At 59.5% G+C, this 18612-nt stretch overlaps 3 protein-coding genes across 3 annotated transcripts; all 3 read right to left on the bottom strand.

Annotated features, from left to right (window-relative positions):
- Positions 1 to 4230: 4230 nt before the first annotated feature.
- Positions 4231 to 7110, bottom strand: JKF63_05312 (uncharacterized protein; the record flags this gene model as incomplete). The annotated part of the gene is made up of 1 exon (XM_067901279.1): positions 4231 to 7110. The coding sequence occupies one exon, from the start codon at positions 7108 to 7110 to the stop codon at positions 4231 to 4233; it is 2880 nt and encodes a 959-aa protein (XP_067758281.1).
- A 2020-nt stretch (positions 7111 to 9130) lies between these two features.
- JKF63_05311 (uncharacterized protein) lies at positions 9131 to 11602 on the bottom strand (the record flags this gene model as incomplete). The annotated part of the gene is made up of 1 exon (XM_067901278.1): positions 9131 to 11602. One exon carries the CDS (start codon positions 11600 to 11602, stop codon positions 9131 to 9133), a length of 2472 nt encoding a protein of 823 aa, XP_067758280.1.
- Positions 11603 to 15323: 3721 nt separating this feature from the next.
- Positions 15324 to 18167, bottom strand: JKF63_05310 (uncharacterized protein; the record flags this gene model as incomplete). Its single annotated transcript, XM_067901277.1, has 1 exon — positions 15324 to 18167. One exon carries the CDS (start codon positions 18165 to 18167, stop codon positions 15324 to 15326), a length of 2844 nt encoding a protein of 947 aa, XP_067758279.1.
- Between the last annotated feature and the right edge of the window lie 445 nt (positions 18168 to 18612).

Genomic DNA, 18612 nt, shown 5'->3' with positions numbered 1-18612 from the left:
CCCGCGCACACGCAGCCCACCGCCGCCACCACCGCACGTCGACGGCAGCTCCACACCACCGCCACCGGTCTCGCCAGCCGCATCCAGCGCGCGCCGCGCAAGGTCTGCCAGAGACCCGCCTTTTGGCGACTGGCTCACAGTAACATGTGGAGCGTAGGTGCACGCGACAGCAGGCATCGCGCTCTGCAGCGCATACCGCAAGTCCTGCCGCACCTCGGCCATGGTCGCGTCCACCTCACCGAGTCCATACCGCTGGACGCTCACATGCACGCCGCCACGGTGGTGCCCCGCGAACGCGAGCGCAAGGCTCCGCACCAGCGGGCACACGCCCTCCTCGAACGACACAACACCCACCACTGGCAGCGCCATCAGGTCGCCAAACACCCTCGACAGAGCGGTCTCCTCCCCGGCATTGTTTTCTAGAAAGACGGGTGTAGGGAACAAAGTCTGAAGGAAGTGATGCAGCTGATTGGCTGCCTCGGGTTTCGTGAAACCAGCGTTCGCGTTGAAGAATAGGGGGCACATTTGCTGCACTCGCTTCATAAACACGTTGTTGGCGTGCAGATCGTCAGAGAACTTGCCAAAGAGACACCCACTCCTGTCGGTTCCAACGAGCATTGTGGCAGGGGCACAGCCATCATCGTTGTTCAGCTCGATGGGCGCTACACGGATCTGCTCCTCCTCTTCCTCCTCCTCTACTACTGACGCCTTCGGCGCAGGCGTGGGTGCAGACGGAGATGGTGCTTCCATAGGTTTCTGCCCGCCTCCACTGCCCAGCGTTGTGTTCACCCTGGACACAGCCGGCGCCAATGTTGAGGAGACGGACATCCTTTGCAATCGCTGCTGTCTCAGCTGGTGTCGAAGAGTGATATAGGAGGGGAAGCGTGGGGAGGCCTGCCATGGCCGTGCCATTATGAAGGCATTATACAAAAAAGGAACATAGAGGTCCCTTGCGCTACGTGTACGATGGAGAAACGCAGACTGTGAGAACTCGCGCTGGTAGCGCAGGGCGAGATAGCGCAACATGTTCGTGCAGTACACAAAAGGCGCGTGGGTCGCGTAAAAGCGCGGCTGTATAGTGCCAAAAGTATCAGCACGGTACGCCTTGGCCACATCGGCCGGTATGCCGACGGGTGGCAACGCGATACTCTGAGGTGAGAGACCTTCCGTGTGTTCTAGCATGATCCACATTGCGCTCTGCGTGTCAGGACCTTGAATTATTGGCAGTGGCACCCTGCCTTGCCGTACTGCCTCCACATCCCAGAGTGTAAGGGCAGCGTCCTGCTGCTGCCAAAGACGCACGACAGCAGATGACACCTCGTCTTCGTGGCGCAGGTCAAGCTCATCAGTGACAAAATAATTTGTGTTCGAGACCCCACCTACCCACGTCGGCAAACTCGCGTTAGCGATTTCCGCACTCTCGATGAATGCCGACTCCGTCCGCACAATCGTGCCGCCGTACTCGTTGAACAGATCCGTGATCGCAACGTCGCGGTTCACAAAGTAGTCGTCGTTCATGTACACGTGCACAGCAGTCATGTTGCGCACGCGCCACAGGTGCTGCTCGATCACGTGCGAGTTCGCCGTCAGCCGCATCCCGTACGGCATCACAGCGTCCTGGTGCACCGTCGTCACGCGCAGGTGCGTCCCGCGCGACCGCAGCGCCTGCACACGCGCGTCGCCGCACAGCCCCGCAAGGAAGTTCTTCACGCCATCGATCCACGTCGGGTGGTGCCCGGGCGACACCACCACCACGCGGCCGCGGTGCCACCGCACGTGCTGCTCCAGGCTGCGCAGGCTGTGCCGCAGCTCGTCTGTCTCACGATCACGAGTCGTCAGCGTCGTTGAGGCGTAGCCGGCGACTATGCTCAGCAACTCCGAATTCGTCCTGGCGCGGCGCATTGGCGTCGTGCAAACCTCTGTCGTCCCTTTCCCATCGGTCACGACGCCGTTCAAGGCAAGTTGAGCCTCGACACTACTTACGTACCTGCCACATGTCGCTAGCGTCACGCGACGGTAGAGATGGTTCGCTTCGGTGCCATTGGCAAACGTGTAGAGAAACAACATCGCCCCGTGACGGGCCTGCAAGCGCGCTGTGAGCCGCTCTTGCCGTTCCGTAGCACTCGTCGCGTTCGGCCCCCCACCTCCGTCAGTGCTGAGCACCGACCCTGCCCACAATGCCTGTGGTGGTTGCACTGTGAGCCCCCACAGGCGGTCTGGCTCGCGCGGTTGAGCTTTTCCTGGCACCACTGCAGAGAAGGAAGCATCAAATACAATACTCGGCCAATCCCCCACGTACGCCTGACTCCATGGATAGCTCCACGGGAGCGCGCTGACAACGACCATGAAGAAGGCCAGCGTAATCAGCAGCACCATCAGCATGAGTGCCGCCAACGCACACAACGGCAGCTTCCGCCATCTCAAACAGCGGCACAGATGCTGAGGCCACAGTGTAAAAAACGAGACACAGCCGCCGCTCCTTCTCTTCAGTAGTGGCAACGGCTGCACTCGTGTTGACTCGTGCCGTGACAGACCCCATGGGGGGCAGGTGTTACGTGCAGGGACGGTGACACGTTCAGAATCACACGCCTCTGACAGGGGTGCGTCATGGAACCCTCGCAAACGAAGAAAGCGCATTTTTGACTGAGAGACGCCCACCTATTCAGCGGCGGGGAGGGGAGGGGACGGGGACGGTGATAAACTCCTGTCCCATGTGATGCTACCGATACAGAAACAGTAGAGCAGAGCTCATCTTTTGATAAGCGCACGCCACCCACGAATGAAGAACGCGTACACACACCGTGTACGCGGGATGGTTGGGGAAGAGAGAGAGAGAGAGAGGAAGGAAGCCGCATGCAAATGACAAGGGTATAGGCAAGTAGTCCGCTAGAGAGAGAAGTCTGTCCCAGCGCAGACAGGAGTCAAGAATAAACCATAACGAAGATGGAATAGTAGAGGAGGGAGGGAGGGAGGGAGGGAGGGAAGAAGGAGTCCATACAAAAAAAGGTGGAGAGCAAACTAGAGCACGGCATATGCACAACGAAGCACAAGCTGAGACTAAGCCCTCCTCCCTCGCCCCCAGGGAGCGGGAGAAGAGAGAGACCGACACATGCGCAGGGATGCGCTACGTGCGCGGAAACAGCCGAGAAACGAGTCGGCATCTTCAGCGGCAACCCTGTAGATCACTTCGTTCCTCCGCGTGCGTATGGGGTCCATGAAACGTAGGAGGCAGTGGGAACGGCGGCGGCGCCGACCCACTGGTCCACCCACCAACCCACTCACCACCGCCCCGGCGCATACACAGAGAGACGCACCTCACGATTTCTCTGTCGTCCTCAGGATAGGAAAGCGAGAAAGGGCAAAACATGTGGTGAGGTGCGGTGGCGTGGTGTGATCCCTTTTTTTCCGCGACATGTTCGCCAGAACAAAAGAATCGAAAATGCGCTGAGACTCGAACGCCGACACGAAAAGAAAATGGGATGGGGAGAAAAGCGGGCAGGGATGCAAGACGACTCAAATCCTGCCAAACACCTCACAAAAGCACAGGAGCACAGAAAGCAAAAGGAAAACGACAACGCACAGACCCCCGCCCGTGGTGCATGTCTCGCCATCCCCAGCAACCTCGACAACCTATTCAAGGCGCGTTTTTTTTCGGTGGACTGTGTCACCAGCCATCACAGAGAGGGGGAGAGGCAAAACACCACAGATCCTTCATATAAATCAATGAGACACAAAAGCATTAAAATAAATATAAATATTAATATAAATATATACAAAGCAGTCAATGAGAAAACGCCAAGACTTTTTTTATGCCCCCCTCTCGTTATTCTTGAGACAACCACCTTCTGTATGTGTCTGCATGTAGCTGCAACGTCTCCCACAAGCCACACATACACAGCCTTCAATCACACACTCGCGTTGCTCCTCATCTACAAAGCGGTTCGATGACAGCGTGCCTCTAGAAGCAGCCACTGCCACTCCAAACCCGCAGGTTGCCCAAGGGAGGCCACCAACACCCCCCCCCAGGCCCCACTCACGAGAGGGGCTCCTGAACCCGCTTCACAGTTCTACGAGTCGAGTTGCCAAGGTTCGTTGAAACACCAAACCCCAGTCCCCTACCAAACATCCCTACGAGAAACCCGGCAGCACAACACGATATTCAGCAACATCCCCAGACACAAACGTCATCATCTTTGAACTTTACACCACAGACCACAGCACAGCACCGCTCTACGGCATCGACCACCGCAGCTCCGCGCTCATGTCCTCGTACGCCTCCACGGGCAGCGGATACGTCACAAGCAGGTCGCTCTCAGACGCGCCATTCACCCAGTGCACAGCCCTCGCGTCCGCGTCCTCGCGCGACACAACAAGCACGACGTCGCCCTCCGACGGACCCACGGCAACCACACGGAAGTCCTCCAGCGACAGCGTTTGCGCAGGCACCGCAAGCGCATCGCGCAGCGCAGCAACGCTCCGCACAGGCGCGCCAGGCGTCCGCGCGTCCACCACGAACCCGCGCACACGCAGCCCAGCGCCGCCACCACCGCACGTCGACGGCAGCTCCACACCGCCGCCACCGGTCTCGCCAGCCGCATCCAGCGCGCGCCGCGCTACGTCAGCCACCGACGCACCGGCCGCGCCGGCGCTCGTCGACACCGGCGGCCCGTACGCGCACGCAGGCGCGGGCATCGCGCTCACCACCCGGTGCCCAAGCACCGCACGCGCCTCACGCAGCGTCGCCCCGCCGTGCTCCTCCACGCTCACATGCACGCCGCCACGGTGGTGCCCCGCGAACGCGAGCGCAAGGCTCCGCACCAGCGGGCACACGCCCTCCTCGTAGGACACAATACCCACCACCGGCAGCGCCATCAGGTCGCCAAACACCCTCGACAGGCCTCCGGACTCGACACCCGCGGCGGTCTCCGCACCCACCGGGTCGCCCTCCTCAGCAGCCCCCTCCGCACCGCCCACGAGGCCCTCGCCACCGGACGACGCGCCCCCAGCCTCCAGGTATACGGGCGTCGGAAACTTCCCGTGGAGAAACCGGCGCAGCTGTGCAATGGCCTCTGCAGTGCTGAACCCGGCGTTGATGTTGAAGTACAGCGGCTTCTCCGCAGCGATGCGCCTCATCAAGGCATCGTTGAGTGACGTGTTGTCTTGGAACTTGCCAAAGATGCACTCGGAAGCCACAAAGCCGCCGCGAAGCGATGCGGGAGCGCAGCCGTCAAAGTTGTCCAGCACGATCTCCGTCCGTGGCATCGCGTCCGTGCGCGCTTCCTGCCGGCTCCGCTGCAGCTCCAGCAGGTACGGCAGGAACTTCGGCGACGCCTGCCACGGCCGCGCCATGATGAACGCGTTGTACAGAAACGGAATGAAAAGGTCGCGCGCCCTCCGAGTTCGGTGATGCAACGCGTTGTACGCCAACTCCGCTGCATAACGCGTCTGAATGAACCGGTGCATGTTTGTGCAGTACACAAAGGGCGCGTGGGTCGCATAGCGGCGGTGGCGGCGCGGTAGCAGCGTCGCTGGCCAAGACACAGGCACGTGGGCGTAAGCGATATCGATGAGGTCGTTCAATGGAGTTGGCAGTACCGGGCAGTCCACGCCAGAGGCCCCACGCTGCGCTCGGTCCGCAGACCACTGCCGCTCAAGCGCCGGCGGCAGGTAATCCTCGTGCCGCAAGTCCAGCTCCATAATGTTGAACAACTGTGTGTTCCGCACGCCCTGTCCCCACGACCCACCCTTAGGTGGGCCCAAAACCCCTTTCCGGAGGATGCCTTTCTCAGTCCGCACAATCGTGCCGCCGTACTCGTTGAACAGGTCCGTGATCGCAACGTCGCGGTTCACAAAGTAGTCGTCGTTCATGTACACGTGCACAGCAGTCATGTTGCGCACGCGCCACAGGTGCTGCTCGATCACGTGCGAGTTCGCCGTCAGCCGCATCCCGTACGGCATCACAGCGTCCTGGTGCACCGTCGTCACGCGCAGGTGCGTCCCGCTCGACCGCAGCGCCTGCACACGCGCGTCGCCGCACAGCCCAGAAAGGAAGTTCTTCGCGCCATCGATCCACGTCGGGTGGTGCCCGGGCGACACCACCACCACGCGGCCGCGGTGCCACCGCACGTGCTGCTCCAGGCTGCGCAGGCTGTGCCGCAGCTCGTCTGTCTCACGATCACGGTTGTCGGCACCGGTGCTGGCGGCGCCCCTGACGTCCTGCAGAATATCACCCAGGGTTCCTCCGGATCTGAGCAGGCGCTGCAATTGCAGGGGCATGCACGACAGATGCACGAACGGTGCCGGCGCAGTGGTGGTGGGCGGACTCGTCAAGTCCTCGGTGTTTCTACGCGGGTAGGGATCGGGGTCGCCCGGCGAGGGTGGTGGGGTGACCGAAGCACGGGTGCTTGAAGTAGGGAATGCGGTTGTGCCAAAGGGAGGTGCGCCCGACATGTACGCGTTGCTTTCGGCCCTCAGAACACCGTCCATGCACGCCCTTCGAACCAGCTTGCGGTACTCGTGGTTCGCCTCACTGCCGTTCACGAAGCTGTACACAATGTCCGTGTTGCCGAACCGCTCAAGCAGCTCCGCAGCAGTGAATGTGCGTCGCCTCACCTCCAACCCAGGCAGTCGCTCTGGCTCCTCTGCTGTGTACTCGCCCTCCTCGTACTGCTTCGTGATGTCATCGAAGACTGGGAACGGCCGAGCAGATCGCATGTCCGTCAGGTCAAAGATGTTCCTGTATGCTGTTGCTCCTGGCCCCGCGGCCTGCGCAGGAAGACTGGTCGTCGCCGTTGACGGCACAGGAGTGCGATCGGGTGTCCCGGTGATCCTCTGATAGGGGGACACCGGCGCAGTGGACGTGAAAACAGAGCCGTTCGTCGAGGGCGGAGACGAGCCGGCCGCCGTTGTGGGGCTGAGATGCCTCTGCGAGCCAGCACCATCGACACGCCCCGCCAGATCACTTGAAGGGGTGCAGATGCCTTTCAGGTAAGTGAGGAAACAAATGAGCAAAAAAAACACCAAAATCGCACCCGCGATGACGCGAGGGCGTTTCCCTGCGCCGATGCGCCTGCGAAACGGGTTTGGGGGCACATGATGATCCGCACGCATGTTCAAACCCACGTACACATTCTCTGAAGCTGTGTGGGCTCCCCTAGTGCGCGAATGTGGCAGCATCACCACTGGACACCTTGAGGCAGGGAACCCCCTCGCCCTGCTTGTTACTCTTAGGTCTGTGCCCTTGCAGGGAGTAATGGCAGCCTCCCTCCCTCCCTCCTCTCAAGCCCACCAACGATGTTCTTTTTTTTTTCTGCTGGTGTGGTCTTGGCTTATTAGGTACCAACAGGCGAATGTACGTGAGGACGCCGCGCACACACGCCTCTGCCCTTCAGCGCATACGTTTCCGCACGACGATGTTGGCGCGTGTCGGCGTTGCACCTCCCTCCTGTCAATGTGTGCCTTGCGTAGCAGCGGGTGTGCGGGTGGGTGAGCGCGGGTCGCTTTGTGGTGGGGTAAGGGGGCCTATTATGAGACAAGATAAAAAATAAGATGAGGGCAGGGAAAAAATGGAGGGTAGAGATGATGATGACGGCATGCGGTGGCTTACCCAGAAACACGTGCGCCTGCGCTGACGTGAACGCGCGTGCATGTCTCGGGAGGCGAGAGAGGGAAGGAGGGGGAACAGAGATTGCGTCAAGCAAGACAGCAGAAAGGGAAGAACTAATATTATTTTGTTTGTTTTTTTTGTCGTCTCCACAGAGACTGGATGAACGCACCTACGAGGGGAGAGAGACAAGGGGGGGGGGGGGGGCGAAAAAAAAGATACAGAGCGTTATACTGGCGAAAGCCCAACGTCATATATGAACTGTGTCGCATCACGTCCTGTATCTCTTTTTTCGTGAGTGTATATGTAATTTATAGATAGATGCCCTTATAAAGATTGGTATATATATATAGATACATATGTATACATATATATACATGCAGATATGTGTACCTGTGTGCGTGTGTGTCTATATACGTATGTGTATCTACCGTACTGGGTGAAGTGTTTATAATGAGGCCCCCATCTCCGTCTCACTACTCGCCCTCCTCCTCCTCCCACCCAACGCTATATAAGCAGCTATCTCATTGAGAGACGGTTTTGGGGGGATAATAGAGGCCACTAGGGTTACAGCGGAGAGAAGCAGTGGAAAAAGAAACACGAAAAGGGAGAGACGGGGGGGGGGGGGGGGGGCTCATTGTCTCCTCCTCTTCACAAGAGAGACACACACGCACCGCCAAGCGTAGGCATAGAGGCACACGCATCGTCCGTGCAACAGGTCTAACGACGACGCGGTACTGCACAGGAATGCAGTATAGTAAGAGTTAGACAAAACGAGAGAGGAAAATCGAACGTTTAAAAAGATTCATGAGATCGCTCACCAGGAGTTCACAAACTGCGAGACTACCCGCCCCCACACCGGCACTCACCGGAGAGAGGAAGGGGGTAGAGAGAGACAAAAAAGTCGAACCGCTCCAACATGGGGGGAAGGGGAACGAAAACATCAGCAACAACGCAAAAACAAAGAGAATGAGACCGAATAAAATACATGAAAACTGCCACAAACACCCCAACAACCGAAGAAAGCATTTTTTAAAAGGAGAAAAAAAAAACTGACGATTCACCTGCGAACATGGAGATACGCCAACACCCCTGGTCCACTCCTCACACGCCAACCTTTGAACGCGCCATCCACATCCACGAAGAATTATCTCCGACCTTGTGTGCCTCCCATGTCGTCCACAGGAGTCCACCCCCCTCCCTGTATTTTCGTCACTATACTCAGCTTTCCGATATGATCTGCCTCCGCCGTCTATACTGTCGCACCAAACGTCGTTGAACTCAAGCATCGATGCTCGGCCTTCAAGCCAGACTATCTATGGGCACCAACCACACCGCCGAAGAAGCAGATCACATGAATCCTGGGAAAGAAGGCGTCGAACAACAAACTCCACAGAACCCCTTTCTTGTTGCGCATACCAGGAAGCTGGGATGTCCCTTCGTTGACTACCGCCGTTTGACGGACTTTCCCACAACTCCCCCTCCTTGACAAGATTAACACCAGCATCCGCACAGCACAGCACCGCTCTACGGCATCGACCACCGCAGCTCCGCGCTCATGTCCTCGTACGCCTCCACGGGCAGCGGGTACGTCACAAGCAGGTCGCTCTCAGACGCGCCATTCACCCAGTGCACAGCCCCCGCGTCCGCGTCCTTGCGCGACACAACAAGCACGACGTCGCCCTCCGACGGACCCACGGCAACCACACGGAAGTCCTCCAGCGACAGCGTTTGCGCAGGCACCGCAAGCGCATCGCGCAGCGCAGCTGCGCTCCGCACAGGCGCGCCAGGCGTCCGCGCGTCCACCACGAACCCGCGCACACGCAGCCCAGCGCCGCCACCACCGCACGTCGACGGCAGCTCCACACCGCCGCCACCGGTCTCGCCAGCCGCATCCAGCGCGCGCCGCGCTACGTCAGCCACCGATTCACCGGCCGCGCCGGCGCTCGTCGACACCTGCGGCCCGTACGCGCACGCAGGCGCGGGCATCGCGCTCACCACCCGGTGCCCAAGCACCGCACGCGCCTCACGCAGCGTCGCGCCGCCGTGCTCCTCCACGCTCACATGCACGCCGCCACGGTGGTGCCCCGCGAACGCGAGCGCAAGGCTCCGCACCAGCGGGCACACGCCCTCCTCGTAGGACACAATACCCACCACCGGCAGCGCCATCAGGTCGCCAAACACCCTCGACAGGCCTCCGGACTCGACACCCGCGGCGGTCTCCGCACCGCCCACGAGGCCCTCGCCACCGGACGACGCGCCCCCAGCCTCCAGGTATACGGGCGTCGGAAACTTCCCGTGGAGAAACTGGCGCAGCTGTGCAATGGCCTCTGCACTGCTGAACCCGGCGTTGATGTTGAAGTACAGCGGCTTCTCCGCAGCGATGCGCCTCATCAAGGCATCGTTGAGTGACGTGTTGTCTTGGAACTTGCCGAAGATGCACTCGGAAGCCACAAAGCCGCCGCGAAGCGATGCGGGAGCGCAGCCGTCAAAGTTGTCCAGCACGATCTCCGTCCGTGGCATCGCGTCCGTGCGCGCTTCCTGCCGGCTCCGCTGCAGCTCCAGCAGGTACGGCAGGAACTTCGGCGACGCCTGCCACGGCCGCGCCATGATGAACGCGTTGTACAGAAACGGAATGAAGAGGTCGCGCGCCTTTCGACCGCGGTGGTTGAGCGCGGCCGCAGAGAACTCGCGCTCGTAGCGGGTCTCGAAGAAGCCGAGCATGTTTGTGCAGTACACAAAGGGCGCGTGGGTCGCGTAAAAGCGCGGTCGACGTGGCTTGAGAGACTCCTCAGGCAGCGGCTCCGGTGCGTATCGATGCGCGACATCAACCGCCTCGTTCAAAATGGCCGGCGTTAGCGCCGCCATACCACTGTGGACGCTCGTATTCGGTGCCCTTCCAAGTTCCCTCCACATAGTCACGAGTTCTGTAGGCAGATGATCCTCGTGCAGCACGTCCAGCTCCAGTGTGTTGAACTGCTGCGCATGGAGCACTCCCCTTGCCCAAGAGACACCCAGATCTGCCACGCTACCAGCTGCGATCTCGCCTTCCTCAGTCCGCACAATCGTGCCGCCGTACTCGTTGAACAGGTCCGTGATCGCAACGTCGCGGTTCACAAAGTAGTCGTCGTTCATGTATACGTGCACAGCAGTCATGTTGCGCACGCGCCACAGGTGCTGCTCGATCACGTGCGAGTTCGCCGTCAGCCGCATCCCGTACGGCATCACAGCGTCCTGGTGCACAGTCGTCACGCGCAGGTGCGTCCCGCTCGACCGCAGCGCCTGCACACGCGCGTCGCCGCACAGCCCCGCAAGGAAGTTCTTTGCGCCATCGATCCACGTCGGGTGGTGCCCGGGCGACACCATCACCACGCGGCCGCGGTGCCACCGCACGTGCTGCTCCAGGCTGCGCAGGCTGTGCCGCAGCTCGTCTGTCTCACGATCACGGTTGTCGGCACCGGTGCTGGCGGCGCCCCTGACGTCCTGCAGAATATCACCCAGGGTTCCTCCGGATCTGAGCAGGCGCTGCAATTGCAGGGGCATGCACGACAGATGCACGAACGGTGCCGGCGCGGTGGTGGTGGACGAGCCGGTGGTGGTGAGCGGACTCGTCGAGTCCTCGGTGTTTCTACGCGGGTAGGGATCGGGGTCGCCCGGCGAGGGTGGTGGGGTGACCGAAGCACGGGTGCTTGAAGTAGGGAATGCGGTTGTGCCAAAGGGGGGTGCGCCCGACATGTACGCGTTGCTTTCGGCCCTCAGAACACCGTCCATGCACGCCGTTCGAACCAGCTTGCGGTACTCGTGGTTCGCCTCACTGCCGTTCACGAAGCTGTACACAATGTCCGTGTCGCCGAACCGCTCAAGCAGCTCCGCAGCAGTGAATGTGCGTCGCCTCACCTCCAACCCAGGCAGTCGCTCCGGCTCCTCTGCTGTGTACTCGCCCTCTTCACGGTGATTGTTGCGATCCCTGCCAGACTTTGACGGGCGTACTGTTCGCATATCTTTCTGGACTCTCGCTGATGTCTGTGTTCCTAGATCACTTGTGAACACTCCCGTTGTATGGGAGGGGTCTCGCGAATCCGTTGCCCGCGTCACTGCTGTCACTCCCACGCCTTCCGGTTCCGGCGTCTCTGGGCTTACGCCGCCGCCGCTGTAGAAGGAAAAGATAAACGCACGGAATGAGCTGTAGAACACCCAGCCGACTAGCATGGCAATAACAGCCAAGCAAACGAGAACCAGTCGCTGTGCTACCCGCGAACGAGTGCGCCTTTTCCGTGGAACAGCGCCTCTTTTCCCCAAGTCGACAGAGAATTCGGGCACCAGCACCGCCTCTGCCGCACCAGCCTTTGCGCTGCGGCACCGCTGCTCTTGATGATGCATGAGCCTGTATGTAATGACGGGTATAGACGTTTTTTCTGGGGTATGCTTGTGTGTTTCTGCGCACGCGCCTGTGTGTGTGTGTGTGTGTGTGTGTGTGTGTGTGGTTTGTCTGCCCGTGCAGGTACGGATTTACTCAGGTGATCCCCTCAAACTGGCATCCCGTGACCGTGCGTCGCTGTCTTGGGTACACCGCCCTTACCTCGTGTTTCCTCCCGTTTTTTTTTTACAATACATATATGCGCAGTGCGAGGAGAGAGGGAGGACAACGAGGGATGGCTGAGCGGGTGCGAGGGAGAGAGCGGCACCAACGAACCAGTCGGCCAAGCAGCACAGACTTCAATCGCAAGACTTGTCAGAGTCCACAAGTGAAATCATAACAGGAAGGGGGGGGTGATGAAGCCTTGGTTTGGGTGCCCACACGCAGCTTTATTTGTTATCGATGATGTGCTTGTTTGAGTGACTTTGGTCGTAGTTGCGCTAAGCAGGGGAAGGTGGGGAGGGGGAGGGGAAGGGGAGGGGGGGAGAGAGAAGCCAGTAAATGTTCGTTTTTCAAGTTGTGTATGTGCGTACGTACGCGCGCGTGTTCCTGTTTCAATGCGAACGCAGTAAAACTGGGGTAGGGGAAGATGAACAGTCATAGCGCGTGAGGTGGGGAAGACACACAAGTCAAGAATGGACGCAGGACCACATCGTTGAGGAAAAAAAAGAAACTGAACCAAGTAGAACTTAGCCAAGCCCAGCGGCCACCATCCATCATGATGGCAACAGGGGCAACACGTGCTCACCTCACATCGATGAACGCACACATATAGCTGCGCAATGTGGAGCGCACAAACACGTGCGCTTGCGTGGGTACGTATGGGAATGAATGCCTGTACGCGGGTGGGGCTAACCTCCTATATGTTGCTGCCTCAATCGGCTTTCGCCGCTATTTGTGAATTCCATCAACATTGAGCACCGCAACAGTAAAAATATAAATATATTCCATGAAAGGCGCTCCAGATGCGCAAGCACAAAACTGTGGGGCGTCGACACCCACCCACCCTTCTCCTCCATTCACACACGCCTCACACATAAAAACCCCAAGGCCTGTGTCGCTAGTGTGCGCTTCCAGCGTGATTTACTTCTGCAGCGCCCGCTGCCGTCGCATCACCTCCTCTATGAGCGCCTTCAGGTATGCCCTCTCGCTCGCCTTCGCGTGGAGATGATAGGCGTACATGTCAAAAGTCTCTTCTATACTGAGAAAAACGCTCGTCGAGATAATGAGGCAGACCACAATGAGTATCACTGCCCCCACAAGTGCGTAGTTACGCGAGAGCTTGGCGCGGCTTCTCTTCGATTCGGAGGAGGGGAGGGAAGGAGAGGAACGAGTGAAGGGGAACGGGGTAAACCTTTTCAGAAAAGGCACTCGCGCAGTGTCACCACGGGCGAGAGGAACGCCGAGACATGCACGTCTCCCATCGACCATGTCACCAGGCATTGCCAACTCCGCGCGATGGTCAATGGGGTTGACCCTTTCCGCTAGGTGAGGCCCGCTGACACTAACTCAAATTCCAGGGGAAGGGGGGGGAGAAGGGAGGGGAAGGGGGGCAGGGGAAGAGGAAGGGGGGGGGTGCAGATTACAAGTGTATTCACTCCTCTTCTGTTCTTCAATATCCCAGCACGGTCCTCCGCTCTGCTGAAAAGGGAGTCTCTTTGAGGAGATGCGCAAAAGTAGGGCCTTGGGGAAAAAAAAAGTGGGGGTCTTGTCTGCACAAAAGCAAAGGCTCATAAAATTGTACAAATGATGCAGTTTTTTTATTTCTGTATTAGACCACCAAAAAGGGATTGAAGTGGGGAAGGTGGACAAAAAAAAAAGGGGGACATGACCGGAGAGAGTTCGATAGTCACAGTGCGTCGCTCTGTCCATCAAGAGTTCCACCAACATGCCTACATGACGGAAAAAGGGGGGCAGCGGTGAGAAAGATCCCTTTTTTCCCAGGGTAGAGAAAAAGGCATGGGTGTAATGCTTCAGAGCAAAGCGGAATATACATATATATGTATATATATATATAAGCCCGTCGCAGAAGACACGCGGCCCGATATATACACACATATATATGTACACATATGTATGCATATATATGTATGAGAGGGAGAGGGGGGATGTAAGTCGGTGGAAATGGAAAAGAGTGAACACGTGGCGCAGAGAGCAGACGAAATCCTCCATAGGCCAGCAGCAATGAGAGACTTGAACGTCTGCCAGAGCCCACCCCGGAAATCATCCGCTTATCCGCCCACCCGCCCGGGGCCCTTTCCTCCTCGACAACACATCTCCTGCATCATCTGAGCCGTGGTGAGCAGGAACCCTCTCCGGTACAACTCTCACGTACACGCCACATGTGCTAGAGAGACCTGAACACCCGTGAAATCCCCCACATCTTCTCATCCTACAGAAGCACTTGATGTATATATTGTATATATATATATATTATATATATAAATATACATGTTGCACATATATTATATATATTATATATGTTGCATATGTTTTTTTCTGCGAGTGTACTTTTTTTTTCCGTCAGGATTTCGGCTTCTTTTTTTCTTGGTATGAGCCAGATGAGCCTCGGCAGTCAAGCAACACACCCCGACCTCGCCCACTACGAACAACACACACATGAAGGGTAGAGGGTTTGTGGGTGTGTGCGTGTGTGTAGAGGTGGTGGAGGGGCGTGGCCGAGGAGGGGGGTGGTTGAGGAGGAAAAAAAAGACAACAAGAATGAGACTCTGCAAAACAATGAACTTCAATGACCGCTTCAAAAAAAAAAAGGAGCAGAAATGGAAAACTTTTCAAAACACTGTCATTATCTTTCTGGGCGCGGGGTGAAGAAAAGTGGGAGACGTCAAAAGAGTTGCACTCGCCTCAACACACACACACAGGGTGACGGCCTGTGCGCGTACGCGTGTGGTGCATCTCGAGAGACCACGGTAAGGCGTATGGCATCCAGCACTCACTTCGTAGAAATCATCACCACCTACAGGCGCACACCGGCAAAAGTAGGGGTGAAGAGGAACACATTGGCCGCATCTGGTCAGGCCAGGAGACGGGAGGCCCACACAGCTCAGGGCACAGCCGCACATCACTCGCGCGCAGGCAACGTCTTGCAGCACTGCCTCCCGTCTCGCGCAAAGCGCCTCGGGAACCACAGCAGCCACCCGCACGAGAGTTGCTCGACTGCACCGCCAGCTCACAACGCCTAATAACATCCCTACCCGCCACAGTGCACCTCACGCCCACACCATCGTCCTCACGCTCACCACTGTGCATCTCACGACACACACAGCACAGCACAGCACCGCTCTACGGCATCGACCACCGCAGCTCCGCGCTCATGTCCTCGTACGCCTCCACGGGCAGCGGATACGTCACAAGCAGGTCGCTCTCAGACGCGCCATTCACCCAGTGCACAGCCCTCGCGTCCGCGTCCTCGCGCGACACAACAAGCACGACGTCGCCCTCCGACGGCCCCACGGCAACCACACGGAAGTCCTCCAGCGACAGCGTTTGCGCAGGCACCGCAAGCGCATCGCGCAGCGCAGCAACGCTCCGCACAGGCGCGCCAGGCGTCCGCGCGTCCACCACGAACCCGCGCACACGCAGCCCACCGCCGCCACCACCGCACGTCGACGGCAGCTCCACACCGCCGCCACCGGTCTCGCCAGCCGCATCCAGCGCGCGCCGCGCTACGTCAGCCACCGACGCACCGGCCGCGCCGGCGCTCGTCGACACCGGCGGCCCGTACGCGCACGCAGGCGCGGGCATCGCGCTCACCACCCGGTGCCCAAGCACCGCACGCGCCTCACGCAGCGTCGCCCCGCCGTGCTCCTCCACGCTCACATGCACGCCGCCACGGTGGTGCCCCGCGAACGCGAGCGCAAGGCTCCGCACCAGCGGGCACACGCCCTCCTCGTAGGACACAATACCCACCACCGGCAGCGCCATCAGGTCGCCAAACACCCTCGACAGGCCTCCGGACTCGACACCCGCGGCGGTCTCCGCACCGCCCACGAGGCCCTCGCCACCGGGCGACGCGCCCCCAGCCTCCAGGTATACGGGCGTCGGAAACTTCCCGTGGAGAAACTGGCGCAGCTGTGCAATGGCCTCTGCACTGCTGAACCCGGCGTTGATGTTGAAGTACAGCGGCTTCTCCGCAGCGATGCGCCTCATCAAGGCATCGTTGAGTGACGTGTTGTCTTGGAACTTGCCGAAGATGCACTCGGAAGCCACAAAGCCGCCGCGAAGCGATGCGGGAGCGCAGCCGTCAAAGTTGTCCAGCACGATCTCCGTCCGTGGCATCGCGTCCGTGCGCGCTTCCTGCCGGCTCCGCTGCAGCTCCAGCAGGTACGGCAGGAACTTCGGCGACGCCTGCCACGGCCGCGCCATGATGAACGCGTTGTACAGAAACGGAATGAAAAGGTCGCGCGCCCTCCGAGTTCGGTGATGCAACGCGTTGTACGCCAACTCCGCTGCATAACGCGTCTGAATGAACCGGTGCATGTTTGTGCAGTACACAAAGGGCGCGTGGGTCGCATAGCGGCGGTGGCGGCGCGGTAGCAGCGTCGCTGGCCAAGACACAGGCACGTGGGCGTAAGCGATATCGATGAGGTCGTTCAATGGAGTTGGCAGTACCGGGCAGTCCACGCCAGAGGCCCCACGCTGCGCTCGGTCCGCAGACCACTGCCGCTCAAGCGCCGGCGGCAGGTAATCCTCGTGCCGCAAGTCCAGCTCCATAATGTTGAACAACTGTGTGTTCCGCACGCCCTGTCCCCACGACCCACCCTTAGGTGGGCCCAAAACCCCTTTCCGGAGGATGCCTTTCTCCGTCCGCACAATCGTGCCGCCGTACTCGTTGAACAGGTCCGTGATCGCAACGTCGCGGTTCACAAAGTAGTCGTCGTTCATGTACACGTGCACAGCAGTCATGTTGCGCACGCGCCACAGGTGCTGCTCGATCACGTGCGAGTTCGCCGTCAGCCGCATCCCGTACGGCATCACAGCGTCCTGGTGCACAGTCGTCACGCGCAGGTGCGTCCCGCTCGACCGCAGCGCCTGCACACGCGCGTCGCCGCACAGCCCCGCAAGGAAGTTCTTCGCGCCATCGATCCACGTCGGGTGGTGCCCGGGCGACACCATCACCACGCGGCCGCGGTGCCACCGCACGTGCTGCTCCAGGCTGCGCAGGCTGTGCCGCAGCTCGTCTGTCTCACGATCACGGCTGTCGGCACCGGTGCTGGCGGCGCCCCTGACGTCCTGCAGAATATCACCCAGGGTTCCTCCGGATCTGAGCAGGCGCTGCAATTGCAGGGGCATGCACGACAGATGCACGAACGGTGCCGGCGCAGTGGTGGTGGGCGGACTCGTCAAGTCCTCGGTGTTTCTACGCGGGTATGGATCGGGGTCGCCCGGCGAGGGTGGTGGGGTGACCGAAGCACGGGTGGTTGAAGTAGGGAATGCGGTTGTGCCAAAGGGAGGTGCGCCCGACATGTACGCGTTGCTTTCGGCCCTCAGAACACCGTCCATGCACGCCCTTCGAACCAGCTTGCGGTACTCGTGGTTCGCCTCACTGCCGTTCACGAAGCTGTACACAATGTCCGTGTCGCCGAACCGCTCAAGCAGCTCCGCAGCAGTGAATGTGCGTCGCCTCACCTCCAACCCAGGCAGTCGCTCCGGCTCCTCTGCTGTGTACTCGCCCTCCTCGTACTGCTTCGTGATGTCATCGAAGACTGGGAACGGCCGAGCAGATCGCATGTCCGTCAGGTTAAAGATGTTCCTGTATGCTGTGGCTCCTGGCCCCGCGGCCTGCGCAGGAAGACTGGTCGTCGCCGTTGACGGCACAGGAGTGCGATCGGGTGTCCCGGTGATCTTCTGATAGGGGGACACCGGCGCAGTGGACGTGAAAACAGAGCCGTTCGTCGAGGGCGGAGACGAGCCGGCCGCCGTTGTGGGGCTGAGATGCCTCTGCGAGCCAGCACCATCGACACGCCCCGCCAGATCACTTGAAGGGGTGCAGATGCCTTTCAGGTAAGTGAGGAAACAAATGAGCAAAAAAAACACCAAAATCGCACCCGCGATGACGCGAGGGCGTTTCCCTGCGCCGATGCGCCTGCGAAACGGGTTTGGGGGCACATGATGACCCGCACGCATGTTCAAACCCACGTACACATTCTCTGAAGCTGTGTGGGCTCCCCTAGTGCGCAGATGTGGCAGCATCACCACTGGACACCTTGAGGCAGGGAACCCCCTCGCCCTGCTTGTTACTCTTAGGCCTGTGCCCTTGCAGGGAGTAATGGCAGCCTCCCTCCCTCCCTCCTCTCAAGCCCACCAACGATGTTCTTTTTTTTTTCTGCTGGTGTGGTCTTGGCTTATTAGGTACCAACAGGCGAATGTACGTGAGGACACCGCGCACACACGCCTCTGCCCTTCAGCGCATACGTTTCCGCACGACGATGTTGGCGCGTGTCGGCGTTGCACCTCCCTCCTGTCAATGTGTGCCTTGCGTAGCAGCGGGTGTGCGGGTGGGTGAGCGCGGGTCGCTTTGTGGTGGGGTAAGGGGGCCTATTATGAGACAAGATAAATAAGATGAGGGCAG

The sequence above is a fragment of the Porcisia hertigi genome, chromosome 16 (genome assembly GCF_017918235.1).
Source record: "Porcisia hertigi strain C119 chromosome 16, whole genome shotgun sequence".
NCBI classification, from domain to species: Eukaryota; Euglenozoa; class Kinetoplastea; order Trypanosomatida; family Trypanosomatidae; genus Porcisia; species Porcisia hertigi.
This window is presented reverse-complemented; position numbering and strand designations above follow the sequence as displayed.